The 22,468-nt window shown below is 44.2% G+C and overlaps 1 protein-coding gene across 1 annotated transcript in view; it reads left to right on the forward strand.

The window, feature by feature from the left end:
• The window catches only part of MAML2 (mastermind like transcriptional coactivator 2), a 409,143-nt gene that overhangs the window by 262,269 nt on the left and 124,406 nt on the right, over positions 1-22,468 (forward strand). Inside the window, exon 3 of the mRNA XM_040257878.1 lies at positions 9,434-10,963. Within this exon, the coding sequence (XP_040113812.1) occupies positions 9,434-10,963 (1,530 nt within the window). The remainder of the gene's footprint in view (positions 1-9,433; positions 10,964-22,468) is intronic.

Raw genomic sequence — 22,468 nt, forward strand, 5'->3', positions numbered from 1 at the left:
AGCTGAATTCATCCTCTTTTGAGATCCCACAGCCTCCTATTCACCTAGATAAAACAGGATGTCTGAAATATCACTTATATGTGGAATCTGAAAAAAATAATACAAATAAACTTATTTACAAAGCAGAAATAAACTCACAGACATAGAAAATAAATTCATGCCTACCAAAAGGAAAGAGGAAAGGGATAAATTAGGAGTTTGGAATTAACATATACACAATGCTGAATATAAAAGAGGTAAATAACAAAGATCTACTGTATAGCACAGGAAACAACATTCAGCATCTTGCAATAACCCATAATGGAAAATGATCTGCAAAAAAAATAGATACACATGTATGTATAATCGAATCACTTTGCTGTACACCTGAAACTAATGCAGCATTGTGATAAGTGATAGTCGCTCAGTCGTGTCCGGACTCTTTGCGACCCCATGGATTGTAGCCTACCAGGCTCTTCCATCCATGGGATTTTCCAGGCAAGAATACTGGAGTGGGTTGCCATTTCCTTCTCCATGCAGCATCGTAAATGCATTGTTTTACAATGCAGCATTGTAAATCAACTATATTTCAATTAAAGAAAAAACAAGACGTCTACATCTCTGAGTTGCCTCAGAGAACCTATTTCTCATCCCTCTTCCCTCTGTGAATGTTTTATGAGTTGATGATAAACTTAGAACATTCTCCAAGGACAAGGGATAGAAGTGTGCACACTGAAAAATGCCATAATGAAACACCTTTCCTCTGCCCTGTAATGAGGAGTGTGTTTCTGAGGAAACTTCCAGCCCTTCTGGTTACTCTTTTATAAGTAGCCATGACAATACAAAGGGAGGGAGAAGCATTCATGAAGTTTTGCATGTGGGACACTTTGGCATTCACGGTCTTTAGAAGCACACTGTGTTGACTTGTTTTCTCTACAAAGATCCTGAATTTGCACTTCTCTGGTATCTACAAAAAAGTTTATCTTTGGTCTCATTAAAAAGAAACAAAACTGTTTTATTGACTTAAGTAGTCACATTTCTCAGAGTCCAGACCTAAGGGAACAAAGTTACGAAATAACTTTTCCATATAGATCTAACATGCCTTTTCTGACACCTTCCACCCCACCAAAAAAAAAAAAAAAAAAGCTTTATTCTGAAGGAGTAAAAATGGAAATTCCTGAAAATCGTATAGGAAGTATGGCCCACTTCTTTGAGCAGCACTGGTTTCATTCACATGGGGCATGGGGTCAAGAAGGAGTCAAGAATTACATGCCAGCTTTGGCATCCATTCCGGAGGCTCAGCACCCCGTGGAATCCATCATGAAGCTTCACACGCCCCTTCACATATGTTTTATGTGGATGATAACACGGTTCTGGTTCTCAGGGCTTCTTATTCCTGGACTTCAGGGTTCAGAGGAAAGTGATCACTAAAGCACAACTCTAGTGGAACCACTAAACTGCTTGTGAATTGGTTAATAAAATAATTACCACAGCCTTTTTACCATTGTTTTACTGCTCAGCAGTTAGAAGGGTCCAACTTCCCAAGCACTGAGATCATCCAGCAAACTACTCTTTGAACACCTGTGATATGCCCAGCACTGTGGTTAGGACTAAAAGGAACCAGTCAAATGTGTGCATGCGTGCTGAGTCACTTCAGTCGTGTCCGACTCTGCGCCCCTGTAGGTTCTGTGGGCTGTCAGGCTCCTCTGTCAATGGGATTCTCCAGGCAGGGATACTGGGGTGGGTTGTCATGCCCACCTCCAGGGGAATCTTCCCAACCCAGGGATAGAACCCATGTCTCTTAGATCTCCTGCATTGACAGCCAGGTTCTTCATCATGGGTGCCACCTGGGAAGCCGTAAGACACAGTGTCTGCACTCAAAGAGCTTGAAATGGAGCTGGACAGATCTAATTACTATGCAGACGTAAAAACAATACCTCGCAATACAGGGAAGCACTAAAGGAGAAGCTGAAAGTTCTTCAACATCCAGATGAGAACTAGAAGCTTTTTGATGTCTTCAGCAGAAGGCTTTAATACCCTATCTCGTTTTTGTAGGGGCAGGAGAGCCAGGGAAGAATCAATCTTACCTTCAAGTACTGGGATGAGCTGGAACTGACTGTTTCAGGATCTCAAACATTTTTGCTTCAAGAATCAAATCAAGAGTCATAAATTACTGGGGTGAAGGTTGGTCTCCTCAAGTTGTTGGTGGTGGTTTAGTCGCTAAGTCGTGTCCAACTCTTGCGACCCCATGGACTGTAGCCCACCAGGCTTCTCTGTCCATGGCGTTTTCCAGGCAAGAATACTGGAGTGGCTTGCCATTTCCTTCTCCAGATCTTCCCAACCCAGGAACCAAACCTGGGTCTCACGAATTGCGGGCAGATTCTTTACCAACTAGGCTATGAGGGAAGCCCCCTTCTCATGTTATCTACCCTCAACCCTATCTCTCATCAGCCATGAGTAAAATGGCCTGAGCAAAGTTTACCGGTGATGGGACCAAGATACCCACTTAAGATACCTAGGCAGTGGTAAATGTAGTTCTCACATTTATTTCTTGTTGAGAAAGACAGAAATCTACTTAAGGAAAAAAAAAAGTGACCTATGGACTGAATTGTTACCTTTGTGTAGCATATTCCTTGTTTCCAGGGCAGCACAGAAGACAAAGAATGCATTTATTTTGTGGAAAGGGATGGGGGTAGGGAAAGAAACAGAAACCCGAGGATTGTGCAATCATGGCATTCTTAAATCCCTCCAGGAAGTTTATGTTTCGAGTCCTTTGAAAGAGTAGAACACAGCTGTTCAAAAAGGCGAGTTTATCAGGGGCCTGCAGCCCCCATTCCACCGCTGGATTTTTCTTGGCCATTCACTTCTCGGCACCTCCGTCCGAAGCCCTCAGGGCAGGCAGGCCACTGTGTCTCAGGCAGGCAGGCCCAGTAGAGACCTCAGGCCTCAAGTAGCATCGAGGTGTTCAAGGATGAGAGTGAAGGGGAACAGGCTACTGGATCTCAGCAAAGGGAAATAGGGTGAGTCCTGCATGCAAACCAGACAAGACTTGCTGCATTGAAATCCTTTCCAAAAGAAGTCCCTTCCTCAGATGGCTAGTGAAAGGGGAAGATTGTATGCATCATCTCACACATCAAACATGGTAATTTTGGGGTACAGGTTTATTGTGCAAAACAAAAAAGTGCCTCTCAGTCCACCTAGAAAAATATAAACGTTGGAATGTAGCGTTCGCTCTATGCCTTTACATGCTGCCACAAGCTTCGTCATCTGCATATTTTCTCTCTTGCCAGAGGTCACCGGATAGGGGATGGTTCAGAACCCTCTCTGCATGCTCAGTGAATCTTTCTGACTGACCAAGTGACCCTTTGTCTCTTCCCTTACTTCTGTTGGAGCCTTGAGGGCAATGTTCTGAGCTTTCACTGTCAACCTCCAACCAGTGACGACACCATTCTCCATCGCGTCCATCCCTCTGAGCCCCAAATGCCCTTACCCGTGCCCTGTGCCTGCCATGCGTCTCCGTTCTATCACCCGTTTGTCCTGGCTCTCTGCATGCCCAGCATTGAGAACAAGGTTGGCATGTGGCGAATGAAAGGCCGAAAGGAAAGCGAGCAGTCTGGTTACTGATTAAGGAGGAGGAATTTGGAACCAGACCAGGTTGGCCACCCGCCTCCATATTATTCACTACGTGATCTTAAAGTTAGGAGCAGCCATTTCTTCACTTCTAAGACGAAGATCAGAACACATGTGCAGAAAGCTGGGAGACGATTACTTGGGACTCTACACAACTCTTGCTTGAAGAGCACCTGTCTTGAAATAAACATTCAGAATGTGGTAGTTCTCAGGGGAGTGCCTCTGGGGGACCTTGGACAGTCTTGCTTTCGAAGGCCCCTTCTTCCTTATAAAAATTTAAAAAATGATATTTTATAACTGTGTTACCATCAAGATAAAGATATTACTAAGGCTTCCCAGGTGGTAGAGTGGTAAAAAACCCGCCTGCCAGTGCAGAAGATGCAAGAGACCTGGGTTTAATCCCTGGCTCAGGAAGACCCCCAGAGGAGGGCATGGCATCCCACTCCAGTAGTCTTGCCTGGAGAATTCCAGAGGAGCCTGGCAGGTTGCAGTTCATGGGGTCTCAAAGAGTCGAACACGACTTAAGAGAACACAACGTATTATGTATTAAAGCATTTCCTCAACCTAAAAGTTCAGTTTGTCTTCCATCGTAAATTATTTTCATGGGTCCCTAAGACTATTGTCGTCCCTTGGCCTTGAACCTACCCAGTTTAAGGGGTGCATCATCCTGACTGACAGATTTGTTTTGGAACTTCTTTCCTCTACCTTCTCAATGCTGGTAACTGCTTTCTGAAAATTGTCTGGCCTCTCTGGCCTTCAGGATATACCCTGCCTCTACCTCCCCGCTCCCGTCTTCCCAGCCACCTTGAAGGTCTACACTGTTGGAGCTCCCAAGTTCCTTAGTCCAGCCACCATCTGTCTCAATATAAACCCATGTCTTCACTCCTCTGATTGAGTCTCATTCCCTTAGGACTGTTCCTGGCCTGGTGAGGCTGCACTGAATTTTTCTAACAAACTATTTCTCACTGAGGTATTCATGATATGACTCTGTGCTCCTTCTCTACTCCTTCTAGAATATTTGCGTTTTGTGACAGAACTTTTTGAGACTCCAACCCAGATATCTGATAGAGGCATTTTAGTCCAGAAAAGAAAATACTTCAGAGCAAAGACTGAACTTTGAGAATCTCTGAGATTGTATTGTGCCTCCACCTCTATGCATTCATTGGGCCTTGATGATATAACTGTGATGAGAAGCTTCTACAAGGCAGGACATAGACTATCTCCCAATTCTCTTGGTTAAGGGTCATGCCTGATGACCTCCTAGTGGAATCTCTTTATCCATGGAGATGTCTTCTACATGTCACTGGGGAGGACTTCTGTTCCCCAGCTTAAGTCATCCATCCAGCTGCGCTTGGTGGAGACCTTACACCATGTTGCATGTGCCTAAAAAAACAATTCTAACTCCCTCCGTGTCTGTTATTTTCTGGGTTCAGTTGAGAAAGCATTCTCAAAGATAACCTTATTTATAAAGGAGGGAACTACAGTCCATAGAAGAGAAAATTTGCTACCTACAATAGCAAAACAAATTAATGCCAGAATCAAGACTAGACCCTGGGCAAGTGTCCTCAATACCTGTGTGTGAGCACCGCTTCCCTCTTCAGGGCCTGGATGCCAGTTACTACCTGGCACAGGCTCTATGATGGGAATGCTTGGTTTGATTCTAGGCTTTATTGCTTAGTATTTGTGTGACCCTAACAAAGGTCCATCTAGTCAAGGCTATGGTTTTTCCAGTAATCATGTATGGATGTGAGAGTTGGACTGTGAAGAAAGCTGAGCACCAAAGAATTGATGCTTTTGAACTTTGGTGTTGGAGAAGACTCTTGAGAGTCCCTTGGATTGCAAGGAGATCCAACCAGTCCATTCTAAAGGAGATCAGTCCTGGGTGTTCTTCGGAAGGAATGATGCTAAAGCTAAAACTCTAGTAGTTTGGCCACCTTATGCAAAGAGTTGACTCATTGGAAAAGACTCTGATTCTGGGAGGGATTGGGAGCAGGAGAAGGGGACAACAGAGGATGAGATGGCTGGATGGCATCACCGACTCAATGGACGTGAGTTTGAGTGAACCCCAGGAGTTGGTGATGGACAGGGAGGCCTGGCATACTGTGATTCTTGGGGTCGCAAAGAGTCGGACATGACTAAGTGACTGAACTGAACTGAACTGAAGAGTTATTCAGTTTCCCAACCTCAACTGGGTCACCAATAAAAGGGAGGGGAGAGGGTAGAAACAGTATGAACCTTATAGAGTTGTCATTGCAAGGATTCTTAGAGTTGTTTGTGAGAATGAAATGAGATTTAATTTAGCGTAATTAATATGCTAAGCCCAGGCACACCAGCCCTCAATAAATGACTTTATTGTTGTTGTTATTATTACTACTACTGCTGCTACTACCACCACTAGTTCTATCACTGCCTCTCCAATCCTGGTAACTTAGAGAAAGTGCTGGAGCTGCTTCCCAGGGTATGTACTGAGCTGCCCAGGGAGTGGCCTGAGCAGTAGGAGAATCTGGAAGAACAGGTTTTTTCAAAGCAGTGGAAAATAAATCAAAGGCAATAACCCAAACCTGGAAAAAGAATGTTTTCCTTTGTTTGTTCTTTACTCAATGTGGAAAAAAAAAAAAACCTTCAAAACGTAACTTATGCTGAAATAATCAGCATGGCCACTTTTGAGGCAGTGTGGCTGACTCTGCGGTGTGTGCTCTTTCTGACCCCCGTGGGACAGTGACCACTTTCAGTGGGCGCCAAATATACTGATGACTGACAGTGTTCTGTGATAATGTTGGCCTCGATCGGGGAGAGATGACCATGGGAGTCAGGGAAACATGAAGAGACAGCAAAGATGGGGAAAATAAAAGCTCCACAACCAGGCACAAAGAGCATCCTACCCTTTGTTGCAAAGTGCTCATCACCAAATGTTAGATCTCATGGGACTTATTAGTTCGGGCTCTTGGCTGAAAGTAACAGAAGCCCAACTCATGTTAGCTTAAGGAGAAAGGAGACTTTATTATAAAGATTCCACAGTGTATCAAGGAAAACAAGGAGAGTGGTAGAGGTAGCCTTGAAACCAGGCCCTCAGATGCTCTCAAAGTTTGTGTCCTTTCTCTCTACATCATTCTCTTTCTACAGACTTTCTTCCTCTGTGGCTCTGGTTGGTTTAATGGTACAACACTTCACACAGTTTTATGAATGACTGTGTGTTAAGAGTGTTAGTTGCTCAGCCATGTTCAACTCTTTGTGACCCCATGAACTGTAGCCTGCCAGGCTCCTCTGTCCATGGAATTCTCTAGACAAGAATACTGGAGTGGGTTACCATTTCCTCCTCCAGGGGATCTTCCCAACCCAGGGATCGAACCTGGGTCTCCCATACTGCAGGCAGTTTCTTTACCATTTGAGCCATCAGGGAAGCCCATAAATGACCATGCAGCCACCCAAAAAGAGCCTAGTTTCACTTTCTCCAATTTCAAAATCTTCCTGGAAGGAATGATTAGCCCAGCTTGGGTCAGGTTCCTTTTCCTGATTACTCATTAGCAATGGTAAAAAGTAAACACTGGTTATACCAACATGGTACATCCACTGTAACTATATACACTTATGAGGGGCAAAACCACAGGTAATGGATTAATGAAACAGGTATTATTGACTACATGACAAGAAACATATTATTCACATTCAGCCCTAGACTGTATCCCTGCCATTCTCTGGTTCCTCATCATGTGACCAGAAATTCAGGATGTCTATGTACTCACTGGCCCCTCCCTCTTACGCAAGGCAAATCCTACCCCTAAACAAGCTGACTCCAGCATCAAATAGTGGAAATGACACACGCTTTAGAAATACCCAGTTCAGTTCAGTTCAATCGCTCAGTCATGTCCAACTCTGCGACCCCATGGACTGCAGCACGCCAGGCCTCCCAGTCCATCACCAGCTCCTGGAGTTTACTCAGATTCATGTCCATCCAGTAAGTGATACCATCCAACCATCTCATCCTCTGTCATCCCCTTCTCCTCCCATCTTCAATCTTTCCCAGCACTGGGGCCTTTTCAAATGAGTCAGCTCTTTGCATCAGGTGGCCAAAGTAATAGGTGCTCAGCTATATTAATTTCACTTTCTAATTAAGTTACCTGGAAATCTTCAGGAAGGTGGGGGAGTGATGGTAAGAGAAAAGGGAGGATGGGAGAAGTGACAGAATTTTGAATCTGGGAAATGTCCTTCTGCCTCAGGTAATTTCCGGTTATCCTGAGCATACGTAAATAATTGAAATGGTTCAACTGCAATGGGAAAGCCACATTTTTCTACATATAGTCTCCCACTTTAGAGGCAAAGCAACAAGCATCTCAAGATCAACAGTGTATATTTTATGTTTCTTATTAATTTATTGATGTGACTGTATGGTTCTCTGTATACAATCTCTGAAGTTAATGGAATACACTCTAATCACTGAATGAGTGACTGAAGTCCTTTAATATTTTGTTGCTGTTTAGAGAGATGCTCCTCTTTGAGAATATAATAAGCCATATTTTTTATAAAATATACTTACTTTATTGAGTTCTTATTTTGGTAAGCCCTGTGCTAAATGTTTGCATATCTCATGTCTTTCTTTTTTTGTAATTGTTTTGGTTTTTTTTTTTTAATTTATTTATTTTAAATTGGAGGATAATTGCTTTGCACTATTGTGTTAGTTTCTGCCATACACCAATTTGAATCAGCTATAGGTATACGTATGTTCCCTCTCTTGTGAACCTCCCTCCCACCTCCCACCCCATCCCACCCCTCTGGGTTGTCACAGAGCACTGGGTTTGAGTTCCCTGTACAAGCTTGAGGACAGAGTGGGGAGGAGAGGGTAGGACGAATGGAGAGAGTAGTGTTGAAACATATACAATACCATATGTAAAATTAGATAGCCAGTGTCTCATGACTTTCTATGAGTTAAGTGCTATTGTGCCCATTTTCCAGGTAAGGAAATTGAGGCTTGGAGAAGTCAAGAGCCAGAATCACTTAGCACTCAGTGACAGATTGGAATCTGAGCTCACCTTAACTAGTTCCAGAGACTGAGTACTTAACCATCATGTAGTACTGCCTCTCTACACCTCGGTTTTAGCTAAAAGTCCTAGAGACAGGCCACATGAAAAATGAATCCCCAGGAAAATCTGTGCTTACAGGGTCTCAGACGATAAGTGATAATACCATAGATTCTATGCACCCACACAGTGTTGCTACAGGGGCTTGAATGCAAAGCTGCAGAATCACAGGAAGAAAAATAGTGAAACAGAGGGAATGTCTCCTTAGACAAGGCAAACATTCTGCCTACTCACTTAGAGGATAAGAGTGGTAAAGGGATTGAATCTGTGCAAAAGAAACTAGAAATTGGGTCTTAGCTTTAGACTCTGCGCTGTTTCCCATCTTGGTCAAAATTATGCTCAGTCCAGTGGCCTGTGTCCATGTGGGTTGTGTGTGCATGCATGTGGAATAGTTTGGCCTCTTGTAGAAAACAGCACCACTCTGGTGATTAACCATAGGTATTATCAATAACTCCCGATGACGTGTGATGGATTCTTCATCCACTGACCAGGGTACCAATCATGGAAACCTCGGTGACCTCCCACCCTTCATTGACCTGCTCCTCCAGAAACATTTTGTCCTGTCTGTGCTACTGTTAAGTTTCCTTATCTTCCAAACTGGGCTGCATTTGTGCTTTTCTTTTTTGAATTCCTCCTGCACACGTGTAAATGAAAGAACATTCAAATATTCTCTCTTCTTTGACTACACGCATATTTGGATTAATATCTCATGCTCTGTTTTTTTTTTCTATTCCCCATCTGTCTTTCAGCTCCAGGGTTCCTTGAAAAGAAAACAGATCGTTAACCTGTCTCCTGCCAACAGCAAGAGGCCCAATGGCTTCGTCGACAACTCGTTCCTTGATATCAAAAGAATCCGTGTCGGCGAAAATCTCGCTGCAGGACCAGGGGGCCTCCCAGTAAATAATGGGCAAAGTCAGATGATGTCGGGGACCTTGCCCATGAGCCAAGCACCCCTGAGAAAGACTGCTGCGCTGCCGCCCCCTCCTACACACTCTCCTGGAAATGGTCTGTTCAACATGGGTTTAAAGGAAGTGAAGAAGGAACCTGGAGAGACGCTCTCTTGCAGCAAGCACGTGGATGGCCAAGTGACCCAGGAGAATATTTTCTCTAACAGGTACGGAGACGATCCTGGGGAGCAGCTGATGGATCCTGAGCTGCAGGAGCTGTTTAATGAACTGACCAACATATCTGTGCCTCCCATGAGTGACCTGGAGCTGGAGAACATGATCAATGCCACCATAAAGCAGGATGACCCCTTTAACATCGACCTGGGTCAGCAGAGCCAGAGGAGCACTCCCCGGCCGTCCTTGCCCCTGGAGAAGACGGTGATCAAAAGCGAATACTCCCCTGGCCTGACCCAGGGCTCTTCAGGCTCCCCGCAGTTGAGGCCCTCATCCGCGGGGCCCCCATTCTCCATGGCCAGCTCAGGCCTCTCCACTTCATCCCCGATCCCTTCGGTCCCCCAGAGCCAGGCACAGCCCCCGCCAGCCTCTGGAGCAGCCCGGGCCCTGCCCAGCTGGCAGGAAGTGTCCCACGCCCAGCAGCTCAAACAGATTGCTGCCAACCGGCAGCAGCATGTCCGGATGCACCAGCAACAGCAGCAGCACCAGCCCACCAGCTGGCCAGCCTTGCCCTCCTCGGCAGGGCCCTCCCCAGGCCCCTTCGGGCAGGAGAAAATCCCTAGCCCCTCTTTCGGCCAGCAGCCGTTCAGCCCCCAGAGCACCCCCATGCCGGGGGTCGCGGGTGGCGGCAACCAGTCAAAGGTCATGGCGAACTACCTGTACAAGGCCAGCCCCTCGGCCCAGGGAGGGCCGCTGGATGTGCTCCTGCAGCCCAAGCCGCAGGACCTCAGCCGGAGCTTTCTGAACAACCCACACCCAGCCATGGAGCCCCGGCATGGCAGCACCAAGCCTTTGTTCCATTTTAACTCGGATCAAGCCAACCAGCAGATGCCTTCCGTGTTGCCTTCCCAGAGCAAGCCTTCACTCTTGCATTACACCCAGCAACAGCCACAGCAGAGCTCCATCACGGTTCAGCCACAGCAGCAGCCGCAGCCACAACAACAGCAGCAACCACAGCAGCAGCAGCAGCAGCAGCCGCAGCCGCAGCAGCAGCAGCAGCCGCAAGCGCAGCAGCCAGCGGCCCAACCCACCCAGCCTCTCTCGAACCAGCCCTTGCTGAGGGGCCCGTTACCACTGCAGCAAAAGATCCTCCTGCAGAAGATGCAGAGTCAGCCTATCACGGGACTGGGGTACCAAGTCTCCCAGCAGCACAGACAGGTAAGGGCCCCGCTCCTCCCCACCCAGAGTCCCCAGATACCATGGAGCTCAGTCACCACTCTCTGGTTACCATCGTGCTTGTGTCAGGACAGAATCAAGACCCCAAAGACAGCAGTGGTCCTGACAGATGCCTCTGAAGACCTCCTGAGGGTTCCCTTGAGGCGTCCAGAGGCAAGAGCATCTTCCTTGTAGAGCAGCACTGTCTCTGAGGTCTGCTCTTGCTTGTTAAGAGTGTTGCCTGAGGATCAGAGCCTTTAGTGGCATGTCCGGTTGTCAGTAATCTTCTGATAATGCCCATGCCTGGTGCCTATTCGTTCAGTCGATAAATCAGTCACTAAGTTACATGCACGTTCCAAGTACCTGCCATGTGCATGATGTTGCGATTATGCTGAGTAGTGAAGTAAGGCCAGACGTGATATTAAGAGTGTTGAATGGCAGATGTCCACCCACACCAACCCACTGAAATGTCTTAATGTCCAGCCCATCATAGTAGATCCTGCTGTGACTCCACGCTCGAGCATAAGGCTTGAGTAACCACCTCAAGTAAGACGTGTTCTCTGTCTGCAAGTTCAGTCTGGAGAGGGCGACAGGCTTTAAAAACAATCATTTTAAAACTGAGTGGAAAGGATAATGATATGGAGCACGAAGGCTGGGTATTTACTGAGCAGGGGACATCAGGGAAGATTCCTGGAGAAAGTCATGTGTGAGTTAAGTGTGAAAGGGTGAAATTGTCATGACTACAAACAGGAAAAAAAAAAAAAAATCTGTGGTTACCTTATATCCTGCAGTTAACATAAAGCGGAGGTCTTATTCTGCCCCAAACAGGAATCGTATGAGGAGATAGCTCTGTCTCCAGAGCACACACTGGTGAATCAGAGCTGCTCCCCAGGGAATTTGAAAAGAAAAAACTCCTTCCTGGAATAAGTGAAGGGAGGAAGGCAGGCAGGAAGGCAGGAAGGGAGACTGAATGTTGCTTTGTGCATGTAATTTGACAGGTCTCTGTTAGTGTCCAAGCACAAAGACAGCATGTGACATGTCAAAACAATATGTCAGGACAGTGTGACGGCACAGAGCCTAATTCCAGTCACATTCCTTGAGTAGTTTGTGTGGCTGCTGCCCAAAAAAGAATGCTACCAGCAGCACAGACCGTGGCCAAGCTAACCTTCGCCCTAGATATACGCCAGGAGAAAACCAGACCCAACCAGGATTCAAGAGCTGTGTCCCACGTAAAGCTCTCAATTCTTAACCACCTGCAAAGTGTCTTTTTCTATCGTAGATTGTGAAGAATGGGCTTGGAGTAGAGTGCTGTGTATATTTTACAAAGTTCCATTTTTAACATGGGTAATTTTGGGATCATTTGAAAACAAACAGTATCGTGGAGTTACTTTCTAATATTATGTATAGCCATTTTGCTGTGACTGAATCTGGGTTTAAATTCTTACTCAGATATTCTAGCTGTATGAACCTCAAGCAAACTAGTGAACCCCTGTAAGCCTTAGTTTTCTCACCTGTAAATGAGGGTGATAATGTATATCCTAGGATTTGGGGAGAATAAGTGATATCTTTCTCAGGCCAGCATCTAGAATAAAGTTGGCTATTACTGTGCTTATCATGGAAAAGGCCTTATATGATATCAAAATATTTTTAACAAGCATTACTTTTATGCTGGAGATCCCTTGGAGTAAGTCTCAGATTTTAACATAAGCAGTACTAGAGGAATAAAAGAGAACTAACCTTAGTTCTGTCTAGCACTGTGGTGAGTGGGTAGCGATTTACATTTCCTGGGCCTGGACTTCTGACTGTAAAAGTGGAAATAATAAATAATGAGATATTACTGAGTCATGATTTATTGACTACTTATAACTGACATGACTTCTGTCTCCCTTACTGGTATCTCATTTTACTCATATAAAGTAATTACCATTATTCTCATGTTACAAATGAGGCAGTTGAAGCTCAGAGAAGTTAAGTAAGTTTTCCAAAGTTACACAGATAACAAGTAGCGGAGGCATGACGCTAATGGTCTACTTTGAAGGCTGTACTTTCAGCCATGAGGCTGTACCACTCACAAGTAGGATTTGCTTGGAAATGAGTTTGTACATCATTGTGAGATTCTCAAAAGAAATATTTCTTATAATACTGATCCATATTTACATAATCTACATAGTAAATTAAGTTTAGGGGGTAATAAAGTCTCATCTTGAATTACCTTCAGAGTTGTTAAAGAAAGAAATCAAACAATATCTGTGTGACCTTTGACCTTCCTGAGAATGAGCATCACGAATCTTAACCAAAATAAACAATGTGCAACAGGAAGTATAGCTCTTTGGTGCCCCATCGGCCCTTCTTTGGGAGACTTCCTGCCACCTCCAGCATCCTCTGTCCTGTTTCCACCTCCATTGCTCATGTCAACAACTGTCCACCACATTTCTGACCACTTGGCCTCCACTCTGGGTCCCCAGGACCCAAGCACCCCGGCTCCCCAGGACACAAGCACCCCAAAGGGTGCTAATGGACAAACTGACAAGCATCTTCCAATGTGTTAGATAATTTTTTACTTTTCCTGGTGCATGCAACACTTACGATGCCAAGATAATTTTCATCTTCAAGAAGGACCTCAGGTAGCAGAAATGGTGGTGACATTGGCTGGCAGGCAATCGCTCTCCATTCAAAGCCTAATCTCAGCCTTATCAACTGAACTGTATCGTCCCTTCCAACTCAATGAATGATGACGTCGATGAAGGATGACTGAAGTGTCCTGTGTCTGAGTTGTGAGCTAGTGTATCACAGCTCTGTAGTCAAATAAATGTCACCCCCTTGAAAGCATTCACTTTTAGAGGGGTCGGGCCCATTCTAATATGGTGCTGTTGTTCGAAACAGTTGCAGAGTTTTTTCCCAGGGATTGTCTTCAGAGCTTTTAGCACATCAAGGAGATTATTATTACTATAGTAATATTCATCTTGTCGGCGTTATTTTTGAAAACAGTCAAACTGAGTATTGCTGCTTTGGGTCAGAAAAAAACAAAGAATAACTACAGTATGATGGAATTGCATTTCAAATTTTCTTTGTGAACTTTTTCTGAAGATAAAGAAAGTAAATGAGTTGCTTACCAAGATGATCATTTTGAGAAGTGATTTTCACTTGGATGTACATATTTCTAGGTTTTTCCATTTTTATTGTCTCATCCAGTATGTTACTAAGTATTCTCAACTCAAAGAGGGTAGTTTTAACTCTGCCATTCATAGCAGAGAGTAGAGAGATCTGTGTTCTCATTTCAGATTAGCCAAATCTCTGATACTCATGACCAAAGTTATGGGCAAGCAGGGACTGGAAATTAAGCAGTTCTTATGTTTATCAACTAAAGAATCCTGAACAAAAATAGTAGTCATGGATTATTTTTTTTCTGCTTGTCATACTCACTTTGTGTCAAACACAGGAAGATTTACTAATGAGATATGCTAATTGGGACACTCTAGCTTTGGGAATGGTGGAAAGCTTGGCTCTGTGCTACAAAATAGTAGATTGAATTTGTTGATCATTTGTTTAGAATTTACCCAGTAGGCTAGGCAAAGATGACCTTCTCTTCACCCTCAGAACTCTGAACCCACACAGGGCTGCACGCTCAGGCAGAGGCTGAAATTGAGGGGTTTACATGTCCTTCTCTCTTTATTGGGTACCCTGTTCTTCGAGATGTGAATGACACCCAAGAGTTGGATTCAGCATAATCGAATTGTTGGAGACATTTTTATCGTTCCACACCTGGAGTGGTTTTAAGTAGTGCATTCCCTGGAGGCTGTGAGAACAAATGGTATTTGGTATTTCACAAAATGTCTTCAGCAACTCTGTCTTGCTAATGTTTGCTGCTGCTGCTAAGTCGCTTCAGTCGTGTCCGACTCTGTGTGACCCCAGAGATGGCAGCCCACCACGCTCCCCCGTCCCTGGGATTCTCCAGGCAAGAACACTGGAGTGGGTTGCTATTTCCTTCTCCAATGCATGAAAGTGAAAGTGAAGTCACTCAGTCGTGTCCCACTCCCAGCGACCCCATGGACTGCAGCCTACCAGGCCCCTCTGTCCATGGTATTTGCCAGGCAAGAGTACTGGAATGGGTTGCCATTGCTGATGTTTGGGGCTTGGCAAATGGAAATCCCTCCTGACTATAATTTTCTTCTTTTTCCTATTGGAAGGTTATGGGAGAGGGCAGGAGAGGGGTGTAGCGCATGCAGTTCTGATTTATCTTCAAGTCACTGAATACTTGCTTTAAGGTGTAAGAGAATTATTGGTTGACCAGAGCTCATGAGAGTTCAATTCAAAACCTTAACCTCTTCAACTAGAATATGGTCTTTTTCAGAGCTATATAATCAGACACTTGAAAGCGTGAATTTTTTTTTTCTAACATTAGAACCATGAAACTCGAGTGGATTCTATATTTGGTTTAGAATTTTCCCATCTCTAAAAATTCTGAGAGGGAAGCCCGCCAGTGAATGGATGGTTTGTTATGACCAAAACATAAATTTGTACATTTCCTTTTTAGTTTAAAGCCAAGTTCTTCGATCATATATTAAGAACCTCAACCTACTCTCTCTACCTAGCCAAGTTTATCCTTCAGTACTCTATATATCAACCATTGACATAAATCAAGCAGTGTTCTCCTCCCTCATCTTTAAGTTAATCTTGGGTGTAGCTAATCTTAAAGATGAACACTCATAAGATTGTTTCCCATTTGGCCTAGCTGAGGTTGGAGGAATGAGCACTTAACTGCAGCTCTTATGTACTGACAATGCTTCTGAATCCTTATAATTGCCCAGAGAAAGTTCCAGAGAAGAAGTAGAACCTTCAATCAATTGGAAATGCCTTTTCCAGTAGGAAAATATGAATTTAGAGTTCTGCAACAATATACCATTCAATTCACCCCTTTGCTGGGGAATAGAAATTGGTTAAAGTGTCAGTCAGTTAGGCTAGTGCCAGGGTTTGGTTTTGGGGGCCAGAATCAAGTGAGGGAAAATCAGGAGCATGAAGGGCCAAAGACAGAACCTAGCCAAAATCCTAAAAATGCTGGGAAACAAGATTAGTCAGTATACTCAGAATCCAGGAGTGAATTTGAAAGATGGTAACAAACTCATGATTTCACAAGTGAAATCTAGAGTTGAAATTAGGTTAGAGACTTGGGAGATGAGTCTAGGTGGTCATCACAAATGACCCTCAACCATTTGATGATTTCCATTATGACTTAGCTTGGCTGGGTTAGGCTGGCAAAAGGAAAAAGAGCTGCTACAAATGTTGCCCATGGCAGGCGAGGAGCATTATTTTTATATTTTCATTTTATCTTTGATAGTTCATCATTTATATTTACAAAGGAAGCAAAATTTGTTTTGATGCCCCATGAAACTAGTGCTAAGGCCAGGATCCAAAGTAAATTTCCAGACACACATGTTAATATAATTTGTACTGAAAACTCTTGACTGGCAAAATTAGCAGAAGAGATTTTGCTTGTGTTCTACTGGTGTTCATTGGTTTATTTTAACAAGAATACCAACTCTGTGCCATATATAAATCATCCAAATGGTTGTTGTTGTTTAGTCACTCAGTTGTGTCTGATTCGTTGTGACCCCATGGACTGCAGCACTCCAGGCTTCCCTGTCGTTCACCATCCAAATGGTAGATATTATTAATCTTTTTTTTAAATTATCAGTAAATGAGGACACTGAGGCTTAGAGAGGTTAAATAACTTTCTCAGAGTTAGTCAGTAACTCATCTGATTTTAAGCCTAGTGATAAATACCATGCTGCCTAAGGAAATAGCTATAGGTGGTCTGAATTGTGCTAACAGGGTCTTTCTTTGTGATATCTGTTTGACATTTCACCATTGTCTACATTCTCAGTTTTTTCTACATCAGGCAAAATTTAAGCCAGTTTTGTTGCAGTTGCCTTATCCCAATCTACAGATCTCTAGTCTCCTGTTTGCCCAACCTGGAGCCAAGAACTAAAGACTCTAAGCTAAATTGAGTACAGTTCTATTCTTCACTCTAGTAATAGCTGTATTCATTCATTCAAAAAAATATTTGTTGAGTACCTACTCTATCAGTACTATCTATTGATACTACAACTGAGAAAAAAGATGAAGGTGTGATGTAGTAAGGGGGATAATAAAATATTTTAATAATATTTTAAGTTTAAAAAAATTAAAACATCAGAGAGTGTTTTCAAGTTGCTCTATTTTCATCATACTGTGGATTTACTCCTGCTTCTGTTGCTAGGCTGATTTGTTGCTGGGCTTACTGGTACCTGTGATCCCTGATAAAAATGGGAAAAACCCAAGAGAGTGGTATGTGATTTAGTTTGCAAAGCAAAAAATCCAAAGGCTTTGTTAGATTTTTGAACTGATAAAGAAAATTTAACCACTCTCTTTTCCTTTAACATGATCCATCAAGATTTGAGAAACTGTTCAGGGTCACAGAGTTTTACAAGAGGGTGAAACGATAATTCTTACATGTATTCATTCATTCATATGATGAAAATTTATTGAGAACCTACAGTGTTTCTGGAATTGAAAACTAAAAGCTTAAGTGATCCAGAGAACCCTCATTGCATTCATCTAAAAATCAGGAAGGCATGCTTCCTCTCCTCAGCGAGTTTTTAATCAGAAGGAGACATCTGTCCCTAATACTATCGGGTTCCCATGGGGTACACCTACTATCTCATCCTCATCCTGAAATCCACTTTATGTAGTAACTGAGCCCACATTATCTGGGCTTTTCCCCAAGTTTTCAAGTTCAACTTTGAGCATATTATTTTAACCTTTTATAGACTAGAACTCTGCTGGATATTCCACTTTCATTTCTATTTCACTTTATCATCCTAGTATGCAATAGCTTGGATCGCAATAAAGTAAATTGGTATAAAGCAACAATTAACTCTTGATTCCCTCCCATAAAGAAATAAACACAGTAACAAGAAGGGTATGTTGACCTTGGAATCATGATAATAGGGTTTAAATCCATCGTTAGGGGAATGGCTTCTATTATTCTCATTTCAAGGTCTTTGTCCATGGCTTGCATCAGTCCATAAGAGCTATGCATTTAAAGCATTAGTGGTAATTTAGCCTGTTGAATACCAAGTTTCTAACTAGGGAAAAATGGGGTATGAGGTTAAGAAATAGATTTGATCCTGGAGATGGAAATGCAAAAGGGTTAATGGAAAATCTGACAGATATTTAACTGTAATGTGCATTAATGAAAGTGACTCAAACAATCCCCTTTGCACCAGTTCTAATTAGTTTTGCCTTTTCTAATCAGATGTCAGTTCTTATCAGTTCGGTAGAAGGGGGTGGTGTGGATTCTTCTTGTGAAATCAAAAGGAAGCCAAAACCCATTTAGCCTGCGCACCAATCAGTACATGTTCCTATTAATGGTTAATTAAAGTCAGGCACAAAGACTTGAGATTCAGAAGGTGTTTACAATAAGTTCTAGGTTTGAAACAAAAGACCACATAAATATTTAGACTTCTTGGATCAGAGAGATGTGATGTGAGTGAATCATCTTACTCTTTTATTAATACATTGTGGTGCAAGCAAGGAAGATTTCAGCTTACACACACAGAGCCCAGGCAGCTCTCTGGATGCTAATTAGAGAATTCTGGATGAATATTTGCATCTTATGCAATGAATCTGAACAATAAAGTGACACCTTTAGAGCAGAATAGAGGGAGGCCAGTGAGTACTCTCCTGTGCATTCTGCAAAAATCAAGTTTCGAGGTCCCCGAGGATGGCAGAACGGAGGTAGTTGACCTGTTTCCCTTTCTTTCTACTGCTGATCCCTCCACCGTGAATCACTGGCATTTTCCACAGTTTGCTTTTCACAGGAGCTTAAGTCCAGCTCCACCTTTAGGAAACATGAACTTCATAAACAAGGAGCTTTTCTGGCCCTGCATCCTGTGGCCCACACATCTTTGGCTCACATCTCGACTTTGTGTCTCTGAGTCTTTGTCAAGTCCCCTCTCCCTTTGTCTGAACCCTCTCCTGTTTCACTCTTTAGGAACAGACCAATCTGAACTTGCCTCTTTTCCCTAGACTCCATTTTATGGCAGGCCTGGAAAAGGGGGTGGCGAGGACATTTAGCCACTAGAGTTGTTATTGGCAACAAGAGTGAAGAGACTTTTCCTGGAAAAGGATGCGTGCTGGGGAGAGCCTGGTGAGCTGGCAGGCCACCTCTGGGTCCCGCAAGCCTCTGGCGCAGGTGAATGAACTGAGTGGACACACCCATGGGCAAAACATTATCCTTCTCGCATCAAGTCCTTGCTGTCTGGCCTGCATCCTTGCCGTCTTCCCAACCCGCCAGTGGAGTCAGCATTCTAAAATAGAATGTCTGTCACCTGCCTCAGCCCCTTAAGTGGTCTTCATTTTCTCAGAATGAAGTACAGCTCCTCGTGTAGCTTTGAAAGCCCCATGTGACCTGGCCCCCACCAAGCACCCCAGATTGACTGGTTTCTATTCCCAACATTCTGCTTTCCTTCGGCCCGCCCTTTGACCCCTCTGTGCCCTCTGACCCCTGGACACAGTGCCCTCCAGCTCGTTCCAATAGACGTGTCCCCCTTCAGACATGCTGTTCCTTCTTTCTGGAACATTCTCCTGCTCTACCCTGGCTGGCTAACCTAACCCTAAACTTTCTCAATCTCAACTAAACTGTTTCTTCCACAGAGTTTCCCTGGCCTCCCAATCTGGGTTAGCTCCCATGCTGTGTTCTCTGCTGGTTGCCTCTCTTCTCTTTCATCATCTTTGTTCTCATGTGTCTTCCTCGACTGAACTACGCTCCACTTGAAGCCAGGAATCGTGTCCCTCTTGCTCACCCTCATACTCCAGTCCCTAATATGTCTACTCTGTGGTTGGCACCTACAACATATTTGCTGAAGAAATGAACAAAGGACTTGTACCACTGGCCCACCATCCTCCCCTCTGTTCTGAGGGCTTATGGTCACCAACTCATCCCCTCTCCTCCTCCGAAGGTAGGGACAGGAGCTAGTCCTTCCACCTTCCCCCATACCAACTCTGCTCTTCAGACATTTGCCCGTGGGCCTGACAGCAGTTCAGAGAATTCACACTCAGCTGCCCCATGGGTTAATCCTGTGGAAAGAGATCAGACACAAGCACTTTTGATGGAAGCTGGACTGACCTATACCCTGGGGAATCATGTAAGTAAGAATTTTATCAACAATTGTTGTCGCTGTTCAGTTGCTCAGTCATGTCTGACTCTTCATGACTCCATGGACTGCGGCATGCCAGGCTTCCCTGTCCTTCACTATCTCCTGGAGCTTGCTCAAACTCATGTCCATTGAGTTGGTGATGCCATCCAACCATCTCATCCTCTGTCACCTCCTTCTCCTCCTGCCTTCAATCTTTCCCAGCATCAGGGTCTTTTCCACTGAGTCAGCTCTTCGCATCAGGTGGCTGAAGTATTGGAGCTTCAGCTTCAGTCTTTCCAGTGAATATTCAGACTTGATTTCCAATACAGAATTTTATCAATGATATTCCATGTGATTTTTTAAGCTTTTTTTTAATTTATTTTTTATTGAAGGATAATTGCTTTACAGAATTTTGTTGTTTTCTGTCAAACTTCAACATGAATCAGCCATAGGTATAGAACATCAATAATTTACCAATAATGGCCAAACATAATCGCTCCTCATAAGTAATTGACAGGAACAAGTGATTATTGTGTTGTTTTATAAGGTTGCTGATAGAAGTTACTGTCAGGTAATCTGGGAATACAGAGATGAAGCACCTAGTACAGCCTTGGGAACCAGAAAAGGTTTCCTGGAGGAGGTATCATCTAAGCGCCTACCTCAAGGAAGAATAGGAATTAGTGAGGTAGATGGGAAAAGGCCCTCCAAGCAGAGGCTGAGTTCTTTTGGAAGATTCCAAGCAGTTCAATGTGTCTGGACTGCAATGTGCAAGGTCAGGAGAGGATAGATAAGACTAGACTGGTAAGCAGGGGGCTAGATCATAAGGAGCCTTAAACACCGTTGTAAGGAGGTTAGGAATTCATCCTGAGGGCAACAGGAAGTTATGGAGAGAAGCCTACAGGTTGTTTTTAAACAGAGGCATAACTGTTGCCTACCACAGAGTAGCTGTGAAATTCAGACACGTTGAATGTAAAGAAACAGATTTGCTCTGCAGAAAAGTTCCAGTGTAGGGAATACACTGGGGGGCCCCCAGGCGAGGGGCATGGAGACCTTCACCAGATCTACATGCCAAGAACATTCCAGAGAGTTTGAATGTGCAGTTGCTGTGGGCCCAGGAAGCTCCTACCTTCTGTCTAGGGCAGGGACCCTAGAATGTTCCTGTGGGTTCACTGGTCCTCTGCCCTGTTCCCCTCCCTGACCCCCGCTGCTCACACATGGCTTCTCTATAGCCAACTCTGGACTTCCACTCTTGCTCCAGAGGTCTTGGTCCATCCGTTTGATCTCTTATAGCTCCCTTGCCATCTTCAAGCATGCTCAAGTCCTCAACACCCTTTCAAAATAATTTCTCATCAGCCCTCCCTCGCCTGTGACACTCCAGTTTCCCAGTAACCAGGCTCAGGACCTCTGAGTCAGCATAATTCTTTCCTGTCCACCTCAGGCCACCTTCTCGGGTGGCCACGGAGGCCACAGATGGTCATCCACACCTCTTTCTCTTCTCCGTGTCCACTCCTGCTGCCCACATGTTCATGTTATTACAGTATTCCCCCGTCCCTCCCAGTAATCGGCTGGGGAGTAGGTCTAAGAAATTCTGCCTTGCTCTATATTCCTGAGGGCTGAAGCCAGTCACTGGGGTTCCAGACACGCCTGTGGCCTCCCTCGTGGAATTACAGCTTACCCAAGATCCAGCCCCTCGTTGAGGCTCCTTCCACTTCTCTGAAACAGCTCTCCTCCCTTTGAGGGTCTTTTGCTCAACCGGTGCCTTTTCTCCACTGGCTGCAGATCCTGTTCACCAGTGCAGACAATTGTGAGATGTCCTGGACCCCCAGCCCCTCCTTCCCTGCCGTTACTGCCCACGCTGCCGCCGTCAGCCTTACTCAGGCTGTGAAATAGGCACAGTCCCGTCTCTACCTCCTTTGGTGCACACAACATAGGGAAACTCCTCCAGCACAGTTTAAACATTGCATTATACTTCCATTTCAGTATCTGCTGGGCCCAGTGACCTGTGAATTCCTAGTGAGTCCGGACCCTGGAATTTCCCTTCTCCCTCTGAACTCACAAAGCATTCTGTATCTCTTATTGCATTCATTGCTTTTTTCAACCTTTAATTGTCATTAAGTCTGCATTTTAACCCCTCCACTAGGCAGTAAGCTTGAGACCAGAGTTTGTATACCATTCATCTTTGTACCTCCAAGGAGTAACAGAGGAAGTCCCAATATACAGACACAGAAACAGAGAGGAGGAAAGAAGAAAAGAAGGAAGGGAAATAAATCAGCTATACTCCAATAAAAATTAATTTTAAAAACTTGGTAAAAGATTTTAAAAATGAAGTTAT

The sequence above is a fragment of the Oryx dammah genome, unplaced genomic scaffold (assembly GCF_014754425.2).
Source record: "Oryx dammah isolate SB20612 unplaced genomic scaffold, SCBI_Odam_1.1 HiC_scaffold_17, whole genome shotgun sequence".
Taxonomy (NCBI): domain Eukaryota; kingdom Metazoa; phylum Chordata; class Mammalia; order Artiodactyla; family Bovidae; genus Oryx; species Oryx dammah.